Genomic DNA, 15,498 nt, shown 5'->3' with positions numbered 1-15,498 from the left:
GGCCCACTGAATGAGGGAGAGGCTTGTAGAGGTTCTGTACTGCTGGAACTCTCTGAGAAGCCACACTTAGGATGTCAGGGAAAGGTTCCAAGGGAAGAAACTACATCTCCAACCAGGATAGGAATCTATCCAAAAAGTTGGTATGCTTGGAAGCTACCCACTGGAGTACAGGAGAAGGCTGCCCACAGGGAGGTGGAATGCATCACAGGCCACTAAAGAAGCATGCGAGAGAAGCCACATACCAGGACCAGGGAGAAAAGCCTGTTCCTCCTCCATTCAGGTTACATCTAGTATCCTTTCATTTGAACTTGAAGGACTCCCTTTAACATTTATTGTAATGCAGGTCTAGTGGTAACAAACTTTCTCCATTTTTTGTTTATCTGGGAATGTGTTAATTTCCACCTTGATTTTTGAGGGACAGTTACGTGGATGTAGAGTTCTTGCTTGATGGTTCTGTTCTTAGGCACTTTAAGTATATAAGCACACTTCTTTTTGGCCTTCAAGGTTTCTGGTGAGAAATTGGCTAATAATCTTGTTGAAGATCCCTTGTATGGGATATGTCACTTCTCTCTTGGTGCTTTCAAGATTCTCTCTTTGTCTTTTGGCAGTTTAATTATAATGTGTGTTAGTATGGGGCCTTTTATCCTACTTGGAATTTCTTGAGCTTCTTGGATTTATAGAGTCACGTCTTTCTTTACATTTGGTAAGCTTCAGCCATTATTTCTTCAAATAATCTCTTACCCCTTTCTCTCTTTTTTCTCCTGAGACTCGCTTAGTATCTACATTGATCCACTTGATGGTGTCCCGCAGATTATCTCTGCTTACTTTTCTACATTTTTTTTCTTTTTACTTCTCAGACTCAGCAATTTCAATTGTCCTATATTCAAGTTTGCTAATTCTTTCTTCTGCCTGCTAAAATCTTCTCTGAACTGGTGGATTTTTCATTTCAGTTCTTATACTTTTCAATTCCAAAATTTATCTTTGTTTCCTTAACTTCCGTATCTTTATTGATATTCTCATTTTGTTTATAGATTGTCTTCCTGTCTTTATCTGTGCCTTCATTTGGTTCCTGAGCATTTTTAAGACAGTCATTTTAAAGTATTTGTCTAGCAAGGCCAACATCTGGATTTCCTCAGGGACAGGCTCCGCCAATACGTTTTGTTCTTTTGAATGAACCATACTTTCTGTTTCTTTGTGTGCCTTTTGATGTTTTCATTAAAAACTAGACATTCAAATCTTAGAATGCAGTAACTCTAGAAATAGATTCTACCCCTTCCCCAGGGTGTTTTGTTTTGTTTTGTTTTGTTTTATGATTTAGTGGTATCTCTGGATCACGAATCAACCTGAAGTGAAAGCTTAAGGTCTTATCAGGTCTTTTTTGAGCCTGTATCTTTTCCTAGCCATTCCTGGTGGCTTTCTAAGTTGTCCTAGATGAAGTTGCTTTTAAATGTCTTTGTGCTTAAATGTCTGGCTTCTAAAAGGAAAAAGGAGGGAAATCTCCTGGAAGCCACTTCACCTGGTGGAGGTTACAGCAATGTCAGCCATCTTCTGCATCTGCACCTTAACAACTGAAAGTAGCAATCAACAGTCAGAACACAGAAACCAGATATTTGGAAGATAAGGTTCTTACTGCTCACCCTGACTCCAGAAAGTTGCAACAGGAGCACAGACATAGCTGCCTGCCTTGGGGGTGAAGGATGGGCAGTAACTGTTACCACACTAAAGGCTGAAATTGAGCAAAATTAACTGAAATTGACCTGGCTTTCCCCTGGAATCTGCAAGCTTTCAAGTAGACTGCAGAGTTTCAAAATAGTTTCTTCAGACAGTTTTTGCCAGTATGATTATTGTCTGGATGGAGAAATGGATTCCTGGTGCTTCCTCCTCAGCTCTCTTCCCTGACATCATTCCCTCTGTTGGTCATTTTAAGATAAGCCCTGATAATATAGTTCACTTCAGTCTAGTGTTATTGAAGACCATCCTGTGCAGTGCTCTCTGCTGAGAACACAGAACCCAGATATTTGGAAGATAAGATCCTTCCAGATAAGAGGAACAGGAGGAAGACAGCCCTCCATTTCATAAGGTTGGTGGTAAACAGCATAGCACAGACCCAAACAAGATTTGGAGATGCTCCATGTAGGAAGGAAAAATAGGGTGGAGGTGGCCTCAAAGATGGACAGAGGGTTAGGAGGTGGGAAGTGGGGATTACGGGGCCTGTGAGCTAGATAAGGGGCCACATAGAGACTGCCTGTTGGAGAAGTTGTCAGGGAGAAGCAGAAGCAGATGTGGAGGGAGGTGTGCTGAGGCACGTGTGGTATCCCATGTGCTCCACCTCCAGACCCACTTTCTTCTGGATCCAGTTCTCTTACGTCACATCACATCATATCTCCTCTCCACCTCCTCACTGTCGGGGTGAAGGTAATTGTTGTATATGGGTTAGGCAGATGTAAAACTGGAGAAATCAGCAACTGGAAAGGGAGGAAACTGAAGCGTAAAAGGAAGCTCGATAACAACTCAGGAAGTTAATCACATGATGTTCACCAATCGCAGTCTATACTCAAGTGTGTAGGAAATGTAGCTTTCTTTATTCTTCTACAAACCCACCTAATTTGTATTTTTATACTCCCTTCCAGTCCACGTTGTGTTCCTCATGACTTCAGTGTCTGCCCTGCTTTCCCTTAGTCTGCATCTAAGTTCCGCAAGGAGCATCTGGTCCTTGTGTCGTCCAGTTCCTTAGTTTCCTGGGGCTGCCATAACAAAGGACCCCCAACCAGGTGGCTTCAACAACCAAAAGTTATTGTCATACAGTCCTGGAGGCTGGAAGTCCAAATCAGGGTGTCGACAGGGTTGGTTTCTTCTGAGCACGTGAGGGAGAATCTGTTCCAGGCCTCTCTCCCAGCTTCTGGTGGCTTGCTGACAATGTTTGGCATTCTTTATGTGTCTCTCTGCCTGTCTGTGTGTGTGTGTATGCCTGTGTATGTGTATCTCCAGATGTCCCCTTTTCATAAGGACACTTCATATTCGATTAGGGGCTCAACCTACTCTAGTATAGCCTCATTTTAACTAATTTTATCTGTGCCCTGTTGGCCCTATTTCCAAATCGGGTTGCACTCTGAAGCACTAGAGGTTAGGACTTCTGCATAGAGTTTGGTGGGGGCCCAGTTCAGCTTGAAACGTTGTGCCATGCTGCATCTGCTGCCTCACTCGTTCCTTCTCTGGTGCCTGCTCGTGGGGACTCGCTTATTGCCAGGGTGATGTTTCTCCTGCTGATCCACGTGGCTCTTGGGGGCCAGCCCCTCTCTGCTCCTTCCACACCGTGTTCCGTGGCACAGGATTTGATTCATTCTGTCCGCAAATGGTGCCTGGCCCAGGCTGCCTGGGGAGGCTGTCTGAGGCCCCTTCTGCCTAAACACACCATGCAATCATTTCTCTGGAACTGATGCCTCCCTTGCCTTCTGGACAGGAAGCAGAACACAAGGCCCCTCTGTTCTCAGATTCCATAAACCTTCTAGAGGGTTAGCCATTGCCTAACTTGAAGACCAGCAGGGCTCAGGGCCCCACTATGGGGCCACCAGTAGGTTTAGTCTCTCTAGATCTCTTCTTCTCCTGGGGGAGGGAACTGTTTTCTGGTGTATATGAGGTAGACAGAAGTATGAAAGGGGCCTGTCTCCTCAGGATATTTTCTCCAAGACATCTGTGTAGACCAGGAGCTGGCAAAAGTAAGGCCCGTGGGCCAAATCTGGCTTACCACCAGGTGTTTATAAAGTTTTATTGGGACACAGCCATGCCTGTTCTTTGACATGTTATCTCTAGCTGCTTTTGTGCCACGGTGGCAGTTGAGTGATTGGAGACTATTTGGCCCACAAAATCAAAAATATTCACTATCTGGCCCTTCACAGAAACATTTTTTCGACCCCTGCTGTAGACCTTTATGACACAAAAGCCCAAAGGCTTCTGCCCTCTTCTGCTGTTATATCTCTCCCCTAAAGCACCAATCACAGGGTGGCCTTGCTCTCTGAACAGGAAAAATGGCAAAGGAAGAAAAAGAAATACACAACATAAAATGGCTAATGTGTCCAGATGACATTTGGCCAACAGGTGTGTGTGATTTGTGGAAAGTCATTGAGCAGAACCGTTTGGATGTGTGCCCTTTTTTTCTTTCTTTCATAGACTGAATTTCAGTAAAAAGTGCAGGGGGTGGGAGCGGATAAGAAATCTTATTCCATCACAATGACCTTGGCGTCATGGAAATGAATGGAGCCACTGAGGTTGCCCAGGTTGCCAGGGACACCCTGGGGCCTTGCAGAAGCACAGGGCAGAGCCCTGCTTTGCCAGCCAGGCCCTCACACCTGTGGACTTGGCCAGTGAACACAGCCTGGGACTCCAGAATGTCTTAAAACCCCAGCCTCGGCACAGAGCATCTGGGACCCAAGACCACAGCACTGACCATGTGTGGTCTCACACCTGCCCAGGAGCCCGGATCTAACTGGTCTCCACTCAAAGCCCATGAGCAGGTGAACTCATTGTTCTTATTCTTTTCATTATAAAGTAAACGAGCTATGTATTTACTCTTCCTGAAACTTAACCTCCAGAGTATACCTGGGGGGCATTTAAAGGTCTTCATTTCAGAGAGGACCCCTGCAGAACACACACGCACACTCTCCAAAAGTGTCCCTTGGGTTTTCAGTGTTACCCATGGCCGAATTTTAAGTTCAGATGAAGGACGCAATGTGTGGATCTTGCCGAACTCATACTCACTGCCTTCTCTTTCCATATGACCTTGATTTGCAGTTCTCAGATGCACCTGTCAGAGGGCTCACTTAAACATGCTGGCAGTGTGGGTCTGGGATTGTGGGCATTTGGTCAGTAACAGCAGAGAGGGGGTGGCTTTGGAAACCTTGCCCTGCCCCCTTCCCCTCCTCCTCCTGGCAAGAGAGATGGAAACAGCTCTCCTGCTCTTCGGTCGCACCACCTGGTTAACGCAGACCTTCTTCTTCCTTCTAGCCCTGGGCCTGGAGGCACACACTGCCTGGGTGCCAGTGTAGAACATGCGGTCTGCGAGAACCTGCCCTGCCCCAAGGGTCTGCCCAGCTTCCGGGACCAGCAGTGCCAGGCACACGACCGGCTGAGCCCCAAGAAGAAAGGCCTGCTGACAGCCGTGGTGGTTGATGGTAAAGGCATATGGCATGTCCTTGCATGGCAGCCTCCTGTCCTCCCCTAGGAACGTAAAAACCAGCTAGGGAAGCTGGGGGCATCCCTTTCCCAAATCAACCCAGCAAGACACTCCAGTCCTCTGCCCAAGTCAGCTGCGGCCCAACTTTGGAAGTTGTGGGGTTGACCTTGAATGACCCAACTCTCTGAGATGTTCCAATGCAACTGTTGAAGCAGGCAGCAGGCCAGGTGCATCCTGCAACCCCAATTGTAGCAAGGAGGCTGTGCTGGCATCCTGCCCCTGGCGCCATGTGTGGAGGGACCCAGGACGAGCTGAGGAGACCAAGGCTTTACAGGAGCATCCCGGTGTGCTGGTGCGGCTGCTCTCTGCTTTCCATTGTGGATGATCCCTGTATTGCCTCCCTTGGTTTATTTTGAATTGGCTCTTAATCCTTGGCTAGGATGTTGGGAGACATTTTGAGAATGGTTTACAACTTGGGAAAGATGATAATAAGCACAGGTCCCATTTTCTTTCCAAGAGCTTTCTCCTGAATCAAGAGGCTCTGCCCCTTTGGGCCACTGCAAACATTTCCAGTAACTGATGAAGTTCTGGGTGGTATGTCATGTATACATTTGTAATGTCTGCTTAATTAATGTCCTTAATAGATAATGACACCCCAGGGCCCGCTTCAGGGTTGTTGGTTTGGTTTTGTTTTTTTTTCACCTAAAACTGTTCTTCTTTAGGAAACAAGACTTTGTGTTATAATGATGACATATGAACCCGTTTATTGGTATGTCATGTACAAGACACAAGTTAGCTCTACATACATCATCTCATTTAATACGCAAAACCAGCTGTGCAGAAGATGAGAGGGAATAAGGTTACAGGACACCTCTAAGCACCTGCAGCTGACAAGAGGCCAGGGCAGGAGCTGACCCCAGTTCCAAAGCAGTTGACTCACAGAAAATAGGCAGCTATCGTCTGACTGCCAACACTTGAAGAACACAGACAGCATGACTTCATGGGTGTGGAGTGAGGGAGCTTGAAGAACTCAGGAAACTGGGCCTGATTTTTAGACAGCCTCAAAAGTGTTTTGCAGAAGAATGAAGTTCTGATGCCAGGTCTTATGTTTCTTCCCTGTGATGGGAAGAGCCTTTGAAATCTGCATTCAGCGTTCTGCTATGGCAAGTTCAGGTGTGCGTAGCTGTGTGAAGGTAGGCCCGGGCATCTCTGGAATAGCAGCCTCAGATCTGCAGCTTTTGTCTAACAGCCTGACCCATCCTCTTTGAGCTGACTCGTAAAGCAACATGTGATGCTCTAAATTGTAGCAGATAACAGCAGCCCACTCAGATGAGGACTCATTTAAAAGTATTGGGGAGCCCCTGTCACTGTCCTTTTTTAAAAAGAACACCATGTTCGGGGACCATGTAATGTAGCTGCACCATCAGCTCGCCAGCAGAATTCAAGAGAAACACAGCCTTTGCACCCTGAACTTTCCCTGCAGATGAGGGAGAGAGGAGACCTGAGTGCAGCTGGAGCCGTGCACTTGCACACGGGCCTTTGCCTCTCTCTGCCTGGCTGTGAGTCGGATGCAGGAGGTGGCAGGAGGCTTCCCACTGTGTCAGGCACACGCAGACCCCTAATTGGAAGCGAGAGAGCTGCCATTTGGTTCTCATGAGAAGCAGCCTTGAATCCAAACCTTCAGTTTTCCCCAGCATCCCAGATAGAGATGCTTTTAGACCTCTTTACTGTCCACTCCCACTTTGCAGGAGCAAGAAGAGGTCAGGTCTGGGACAGATTCACGCTCTTCAAATTTCAGCTCAACTTTGTGCACCAAGTCGTTCTTTCCTTGGTTGCCTGCTTCAGTTTTCAATGCTCCCGTCTCATTTATTCAACACAGAAATCCCACTTAAATGTCTGTGTTTCCACAGATTTCTCCAAGTCCAGATTAAACTTCTGTTTTCCTTCTGACCGCTCTTGGATGGCTGGACTCTTTCGTTGCCTTATCACCACAGTGGCTGGGACTTGAGTCTGCCCAGATCCCCCCACCCAGGAAGCCTTGCGGTGTGGCTCTTTGGGGAGCTGCTTGGATTGGGAATGTAACCTTTCACCCACTTGCTTTCTGTTTCTGTCTGCCTAAGTCCTAAGTTGTTGTCACTAGAGTGCCACCGCCTTTGATCTGAAAAGAGCAGCCCTGTTTGATGAGGACAGCTACCAGGCAGTGAGTATCTCGCGTTTGAAGGGGAGACCCCACGCTCGGGGCTTTGCACAGGTAGCTCGACACGTCCTGCTCTGGGGTAGAACCGCCCTGACTTCTTGCATCTGCAGTTTCATTTCTCTCTCAAATACCAACAGAAGCCAGCATTTTTAAAAGGAGCATTTCATCAAGGGTAAAAACAAAATAATAAATGGCCAATTTAGAAGGCAGGAGGGGAATACGGATTATAAGTGTTCCTCTGAAAACTCCATTTATAAAAGGCACAGTTCTAGCTGAGCTGTGATAGGAACGATTCCTGTGGTTGGGCTCCGGGCTCTTCTGAAGCCCATTATGACTGCCCTATTCATAGCAGTGCTATCGCTGCGGAATTCTTTGGCGAGTGACGCACAGTTCAAAAGAAGGGAAGCTGTATTTTTTTTCTTTTTTTTCTCTTCCTTTTTTTTCAAAAAAAAAAAGAAAAAATTCTTGCAGAGGTAGATTTTCCAAGGGAGGATTCAGGACCACAAATCTATCCCACCTCCAAAAGAAGACAAAGACCCTCCTTAGAAAATATTTCTAAGTGGAAAAGCCTTTAGACAGAAACCCATTGAGATGACCCACTGCCAAACCCACCCCGTTTCTGCTTTTCTCGTGGAATCTCATTGAAGTGGAAACCTTCAAGAGTTCAGTCCTCCCTGCCCAGGCCAGCAGGCCGCGGGCCCACTGAAGTGTCGGAGAGCTTGGCAAAGGCTGCGTCTGGACGTGGCTGTGCGTTCCCAGCTCCTCCTGCCTGGCACAGCAGAACCCCCCAGGTCTGAGCCTCTATGGGGATGAGGGGCGTGATGGTTAGGACTCTCTGACTACAGCTCCGCCAAGCCAGCTGGGGCTGCTTAATGAAAAGGAGGGAAGCTGTTGCAAAGCTGAAGATGTCAGGACCTTAGCTCCGTGGTCTCCACAGCTTGCGTTTGGTAGTCACACCCCCATGCACCCACTGCAGACTGGCTTTCTCACAACTTGTCCATGTGCAAGCTGGTAGGGTAGCCCACGGCACCTCTTAGGTAAATCCGCATCCCTTATCCAGATCCTTTTGGGCCACATACAGTTCAAGTTTCAGAGCATTTTATGTGTTCAAAAGGTGCTGACGGTGCATCAACCGAATATTTGTATTGCTGGTGGGCTCCAGGAAAGCACCCCATAGTCAGTCACGTGGGTCTGTCCACCAGGTGACCTCATTAAGGGGGATACTGACACTACTAAGAGCTCACATCAGTCCAGGCTGGTTTTGCTGCCAAATGTGTTTGCCACAAATGGAAGAGAACACTTAACAGTTTCCAGAGCTTTTTGGATTTCTGAATTACATATAAGGGAGTGTAGCCTTCTTTGGGATCCATCAACCATGAGCAGACATGACCTCTCTGTATCTGAATTTCAGTACTGAGTTCCCAGGAAAGAGACGAGGAATGGACCAGCTATGGGCAGGTGCTCACTGCTGGTCAAATCCACAGAGGCCTGTCCGCTGGGGACTGATGAGGGGGCCAGGGTGGGCAGCTTTAGGAACAGGAGTCTACTCCTCAGCGTGTATCCCCCACAGAGGACCAGGGAGAACTCGGATGAGTGCTGTGATGAACTCAAAATAAAGCAACGTCTCCACCATACTAAGACCTTCTAACTGCTGGCCTAGAGAGAGGGAGCAGAGAGACTGCTGAGAGCCACGAGTGTCGTCTTCACTGTAGAGGAATGTTCCAAACCTCCAGCGGGCACATGTGACCATGTGGTTCCCAAGCTTCTGAGCCCATCTTCCGTGCTCTGCCTGTGACCTCCTCCCGCCAGGCAGAAGTCTTGATGCGAGGCAGGCCAGCAAGAAGCCAGACCAGCCCCAGGCTTTGCAGCATCAGTCCGAATTCCATCTCAGCACACACCAGCCATGCAGGTGGCACGTTCCAAGCTTCCTTCCTTCAAGTGTGTGGTTGTATAACTTTTAAGAAAATGTGATCTCCTTCTGTGCTACTGGTGATGTAAGAGTGTTGATGCTGTGCGCAAAGCTGGATCCCACCACCTCATGTTATTTACTGGGGTCTTGTTCCTGGGGATTAATCTCCCACCTAAGGCAGCCTGGAGGGAAATAGAGAATTTTGAGGGATTCTGAGCCACCTCCTCACATTTTAAAAACCTTATCTTTTGGGAGATCATGCCATATAGTTTGCTAGAGATGTGGGTGCCCTGAATTCCAAGCAGAGACCTCAAAGAGGAGATAGACAAATACAGAGTTCTGGCTGAGCAGGAAAGGGAAGCCCCACCTCTAGACTCTGTTCTGGAGCCTGAGGGTCCCCAGCTGTCCAAGCTGTGGAGGGCAGTGTCTGCAGGTGAGAGTTCCTTCCTGCAAGGCCCGTGGCCAGCATCCCTCCAGCTGAGGCTGGCCTTCCTGCTTTGCAGAGTCCACGTTTCTCTGCTCACCCTAAAGAGCCCAGATAAACAGCCTTCATCCCTTTGAAGTCTGGCCTTTCTAACTTGCCTCAAAACAGCCTCTGCTTTTCTACCCAAGTCCCACTTCCACTTCTGCTCGAATCAGAGGATACACTTGGAAGCCAGAAACATGCATGAAACTGGTGGTTTGTTTTTAGCAATGCCACTTCGCTCTCGGTAATTTTGGCCCTAGGAGTTCTCAGTTTAGAGAGGAAGTTGCAATGATGGAAAAAGAACCAGGCTGGAGCCAAGAGGCCGGGGCGTGGCCCTGCCGACTGCAGACAGTCGAGCACTTCCTGTGAGCCCTGTGTGCATGTCTGTATAATGGAACAATGACGGCACCCACCTGAAATGAATAGACACTACTTAGCATGCTGCCTGGAACACAGTGATAGTAAATATCATTTATGATTTCATCATCCTTACTACTGCTGTATTGAACCGATCACCTCAAAGCTCAATTACTCCCAGTACTGAGTCAATATTTCAGTCTAAAGGTAATTAAAATCCACAGTTTCAAACCACTTCAGCCAGGGGACCCTTGCTTTCAGTGAAACAGTAGAGGCAGCCCAGTGTGTGGAGTAGACTCCACGCTGGGGGCTGGGTTGCTGTATTTCTCCTACCAGCTCCCCAAGATGCTTGGGGAACCTCAGGGCCCCAGAGGGTACCTCAGTGACCCTGTGAAGCAAGCTCCCTCAAGCTAATCTCAGTATCTGTCTCCATCTTCCAGAGTTCTCCTTCCACCAGCCACCTCCTGAGGTCCTTCCCTGCAAGTGGAGGGACAGCTGCCCCTAGCTTGCCAGCACAGGAAATGAGTCATTCCTTCCAGGCTGCACCCAGCCCTCTGACAGCTCCCATCAGACCCATCACATGTGGCCTCATCCTGGGTTTGCTGTACACTTGTCCATGAGCCCATTGGGGCCTTCAGAAGCAAACATCACGTGTCTGTCTTTCCACGGAAATGCCCCCCAGAGTGCCTTGTGTGAGGGAGGGGCTCAGTCCCTGCTTGGTGAATGGATACATGGTGAGGCATCATTACTCCGCTTACCTGGGAAGCTTAAGATCTCCAGTCTACTCGCGGGCAGATGTTTTCCCCCACAGCTAACTGGAAGAACTGAGTGAAGCACTTCCACCACACTCCTGGAGCTTCTTTCCAGTGCTGTAAGACAAGATTTCCTACGGAGCCTGTTGAGCAGCAGAGCTTCGTGGGACAGGAGGCCTGGAAAGTGACTGAACACGGGGGTGGTTTAGTCCTCCGATCACGAGACAGCACATCTGCCCTGACAAGAACTCTGCAGGTGGGATGCCAAGTTCCTCCGAGGCCAGGTCGGCTCAGAAGCCTCTCTCTGTCCCTGCTCTTGCTAGCCTAGGGCCACCAGAGGGACCCAGTGAGGAGGCCTGGTGGAGAAGACAAAGAGCAGCAAGGAGGATGAAGGTCTTTGACTCTCTCCCTGTGCAAAGTAACCACATAGATGGCATTAGGGTGAGGTGACTGAGAGAGAGAGGAGAAAAATGCATTCCTCTTGCTCAATTACTTACAGAAGAACAAAACCTATTAAACCTATTTGTTCAAAAATATATACTGAGTCTTGCAGGGCGCGGTGGCTCACTCCTGTAATCCCAGCACTTTGGGAGGCCGAGACAGGCAAGTCATGAGGTCAGGAGATTGAGACCACCCTGGCTAACACGGTGAAACGGGGTCTCTATACAAAAAATTAGCCAGGCATGGTGGCGGGTGCCTGTAGTCCCAGCTACTTGGGAGGCTGAGGCAGGAGAATGGCACAAACCCAGGAGGCGGAGTTTGCATTGAGCTGAGATCGCGCCACTGCACTCTAGCCTGGGCAACAGAGCCAGACTCTGTCTCAAAAAAAAAAATGTATATATATATATATATATATATATATACACACACTGAGTCTTTCTGTGAGCCAGGTCCTGGGCCCACTGTGGGGACAAAAAAATGAAAGCTTAAGTCCCCTGCCCTCTAAGAGCTCGCAGTCCCAGCATTACTTCAATCTGAAGATGATTAAAAGTCATCCCTTTCACACTCTTTTAGCAATGGGACCTGCCTTATAATAAATCCCTTCATATATGAGAGGTGCCCAAACAATTCTAGGACAACAGGCAGATGCTGTCGCTTTAATGGAGGTGTGTGCACAGTGCATGTGGAGATGCTGGTCCTACCCCACGTCAGAGCTGGCGTGAGGGAAGAGCTGCAGGGTGGAAGCTTCCAGGGCAGTAGAAGGCAAGGTGCCGCGAGGGATTTCCAGGCAGAGAGAGCACACCGGGCAAAGGCTTGGGAGCTGGGCGTGTTCTGGGAGGTCACGTGTTTTTAGGAGTAGGGGAAACCCAGGTTTCCATCCTGCCTGGGTGCACATGCAGCTCTTATAAGTTGACCTAGCAGCCCACATGTCCCCTTTGTACCTTACTCCCACTCAGTTTCTTCTGGGATCTCCGTACCCCAAAGAACACCTCTGTGACTGTCACCCAGCAGCTAGGGGAGCACTGAAGCTCTTACCAAAGCTACTGTCACGGAGACCCTTGGAACTGCTCCCCTCACTCAGAGGCATTCTCATTCCCCTTCCCCTCCCCCTCCCTTCACACCCTTGCTATAAGAGTGGCTGGGGATCACCCTTGATGTGTATTCAACGTAGAGATTAGCACACAACTATTCCTTTGTTCAGCCGGATATATCTGATGCCTTGAGGAAAAGGAAACTTTTCCTGTATCATTGCAAAGGATAGAGAGATGAGAGAAGGCAGCCCCACAGAGCTCAGACCTGCGCTGTCATTCCCCTGTGGCCGTGGGTCTTTTTCCACTTGCTGTGCCGTGTGTTTAGAGGAGCTGGAGCGTGTACCTGAGCGCATGCCCCTTTACGGACCTGTGCGGACCTCTCTTCCCCAGGGTTTCCCACTGGCCACATGTACCTGTGCCCTGCATGGCCCACGCACACCTTCCCATGTCAACGTCCTCCAACCTTTCCCTCCTCAGATAAGCCGTGTGAACTCTACTGCTTGCCCCTCGGGAAGGAGTCCCCACTGCTGGTGGCCGACAGGGTCCTGGACGGCACACCCTGCGGGCCCTACGAGACTGATCTCTGCGTGCACGGCAAGTGCCAGGTGACGTACTTCTCCTTCGGTCCTTGGTGGGGCTTTGGAGAGGAGACTCACTCTCCCCAGACAGGGAGTAGGGTAGAGCAGAGGTCTCAGGAGGCCTAGGGGAGTGGATTTTCTTAGGAAGGCACCCAGTGATGCCGCCTTCTGCAGCCAGTGTTGCCTGGTGCACCACCCCTAGCTCAGGAATGACTGGGCGCTGGGCCAACAAGGAGTGGAGGCGGAAAGAACAGGCGCAACGTATTCTAAGACTTTGAAAATTGCTTTAGACGTCATGACCAAGACGAAGGTAGGCAGGGTACTAAGATGCACCTAAAGGATGTCTGCACAAGCCAGGCTCCATTTAGTGCAAAAGAGACCACAGAACTGAGCCAATTCCTGTGCAGGTAACGCCAGGCAGATAGGTGCACCCAGCTGTCAGGGAGCACCCATCTACTGGTATATAGTCCCAAAGGCATTGAGGGCTGGATGGCCATGACTGGTTAGAACAGTGATAAACATCATTTAAGAAAAGAAAGAGAGGCCGGGTGCAGTGGCTCACACCTATAATCCCAGCCCTTTGAGAGGCCGAGGCAGGAGGATCATAAGACCAGGAGTTCAAGACCAGCCTGGCCAACAGGGTGAAACTCCGTCTCTACTAAAAATACAAAAATAAATTAGCCAGGCATGGTGGCACGCGCTTGTAATCCCAGCTACTCGGGAGGCTGAGGCAGGAGAATTGCTTGAACCTGGGAGGTGGAGGTTGCAGTGAGCTGAGATCATGCCACTGCACTCCAGCCTGGGCAACAAAGCAAGACTCTGTCTCAGGAAAAAAAACAAAACAAAACAAAACAAAAAAAAAAAACGCGAGGAGAAGGAAGGAAGCTTACCCTCCACCTTCATTAACCCTGCCCAAGCTGAGGGCCACCTGTAGCCCTTACCCTCCCCAGGTGGGGCTCCTGGCCTGGGGTAGCAGAGGTGACTGCATGCTCCCATTTTGTCCCTCAGAACGAGCACCTCCTAAGGTGGTACAGCAGCTGGGATGGGGGGTGGGTGTCAAAGCTTTGTATTTTCTGTGCCTCGCTTATGCCACAGGTACCATACTCCCTGGTGATTCGGGTCAAGCTGGGCATGTTGTGGGAGAGCGCCAGCATCTTAGTCAGCTTGGGCACCTGTAATGATACACCATAGACCAGGCAGCTTATGAACAACTGACATTTATTACTCACAGTTCTGGAAGCTGGGAAGTCCAAGATTGAGGCCTTGAGGCACAGGCAGATTTGGGATCTGATGAGGGGTCGCTTATCATAGACAGCGTTTCTTGCTGTGTCCTCGCATGGTGGAAGGGGCTGGTGAGCTCTCTTGTCTCTTTTATGGGGGCCCTGATCCTGTTCATGAGCTTTCTGCCCTCATGTCCCCGTCATCTCCCAAAACATCCACCTCCTAACACCATCACCTTGAGGGGTGGTGATTCAACATATGGATTTGAGGAGACACAAACATTCAGACCACAGCACCCAGGGAGCGCTCTGCCCTCAGCCACACATACGTGTTCCTGTCATCCTATGACCACCTTCCCTTAGCTGTGTCCTCCACAGGGGAGCCCACCAAGAGCTAGTGACAATGGCAGCTCCTGATGTCTGGAGCAGGCAGATCAGGATCAGGATCACCAGTGCTTGGATCACCAAGCATGGTCCTCACAGAACTGTGGTGAGCCAGATGCTGGCTTCCAGGCGTTAGGTCCACCTGGCCATGTGGACAGAAGATCTGCTCATGCTCTTTGCTTGCTCAGTGCCTAGCAGAGTGCATAGGCATCAGTATTTTAGAGTGTGTGACAAACAGAACAAGAGGGAAGCAAGGCATAAAGACAGACACAAAGACAACTTCCAGGGTGATTGCTGCAGCAAACCTTTTCAACCCAAACAGACGTTTTTTCCTGCTAAGGCCAAATCAGTCTGAAACTGGGATTTTTCAGGGAAAAGCTTGACAAGACCCAGGCTCCTTTGGCACTGCCTGGCTTTGTTATCAAATACAGATAAGTGTGGGTGATAAGCGCCTGGTGCCCGAGAGTCTTGGCACAGCAGCCTCACGGGGAGGGAGGCAGTGATGAGTGGTTGAGCTGGCCCCTCCTGGCTGCTTTCTTGTAACAAAGAATGTCCAAGGCCCTGCCCCTCGGGCAGTATGAACAAAGCCCTTATCATTGTTACTGAAATGAGGCATCGCTGATGGTTCTTGGTAAACTTCTAACCAGCCAAGTGCAGGGCTGGTGTCCTTCCTAAATTATACACTCGCACAGACCGTCCTGCCCAACGACTTAACATTCCTCCCAAGTTAGAGTTCTTACACCCTTTATAGCAGCACCAGCCTAGCCACCCCCAGCCTCTGCCAGCATCTTCTGCAGCGTTCTTGCCAATGGAGAGGCATTTCTAAGAATCCTGAAATTGTCTAGCCAGTGGGGTCTGTGTTACTGGCTGGACGTAATTTATGCTCTGTGTGATCTGTGCCAATGGGCTCCATCCATGATCTTGGTTTTAATCACAGCCTTTTCAACTAGGGGATGTTCTCCATATTATGACAGTGAAACCTTCAGCCGTGGA

The 15,498-nt window shown here is 49.3% G+C and overlaps 1 protein-coding gene across 3 annotated transcripts in view; it reads left to right on the top strand.

The window, feature by feature from the left end:
• The window catches only part of ADAMTS17 (ADAM metallopeptidase with thrombospondin type 1 motif 17), a 367,718-nt gene that overhangs the window by 216,790 nt on the left and 135,430 nt on the right, over positions 1–15,498 (top strand). For all 3 annotated transcript variants that reach the window (XM_024232909.3, XM_063716750.1, XM_063716751.1), the window contains 2 exons: positions 5,002–5,168; positions 12,801–12,928. In XM_024232909.3, the coding sequence (XP_024088677.2) occupies positions 5,002–5,168; positions 12,801–12,928 (295 nt within the window). The remainder of the gene's footprint in view (positions 1–5,001; positions 5,169–12,800; positions 12,929–15,498) is intronic.

This window comes from Pongo abelii, chromosome 16, assembly GCF_028885655.2.
Source record: "Pongo abelii isolate AG06213 chromosome 16, NHGRI_mPonAbe1-v2.0_pri, whole genome shotgun sequence".
Taxonomy (NCBI): domain Eukaryota; kingdom Metazoa; phylum Chordata; class Mammalia; order Primates; family Hominidae; genus Pongo; species Pongo abelii.
Note: the sequence above shows the minus strand (reverse complement) of the source record. Positions and strands in the feature narration are given on the sequence as shown.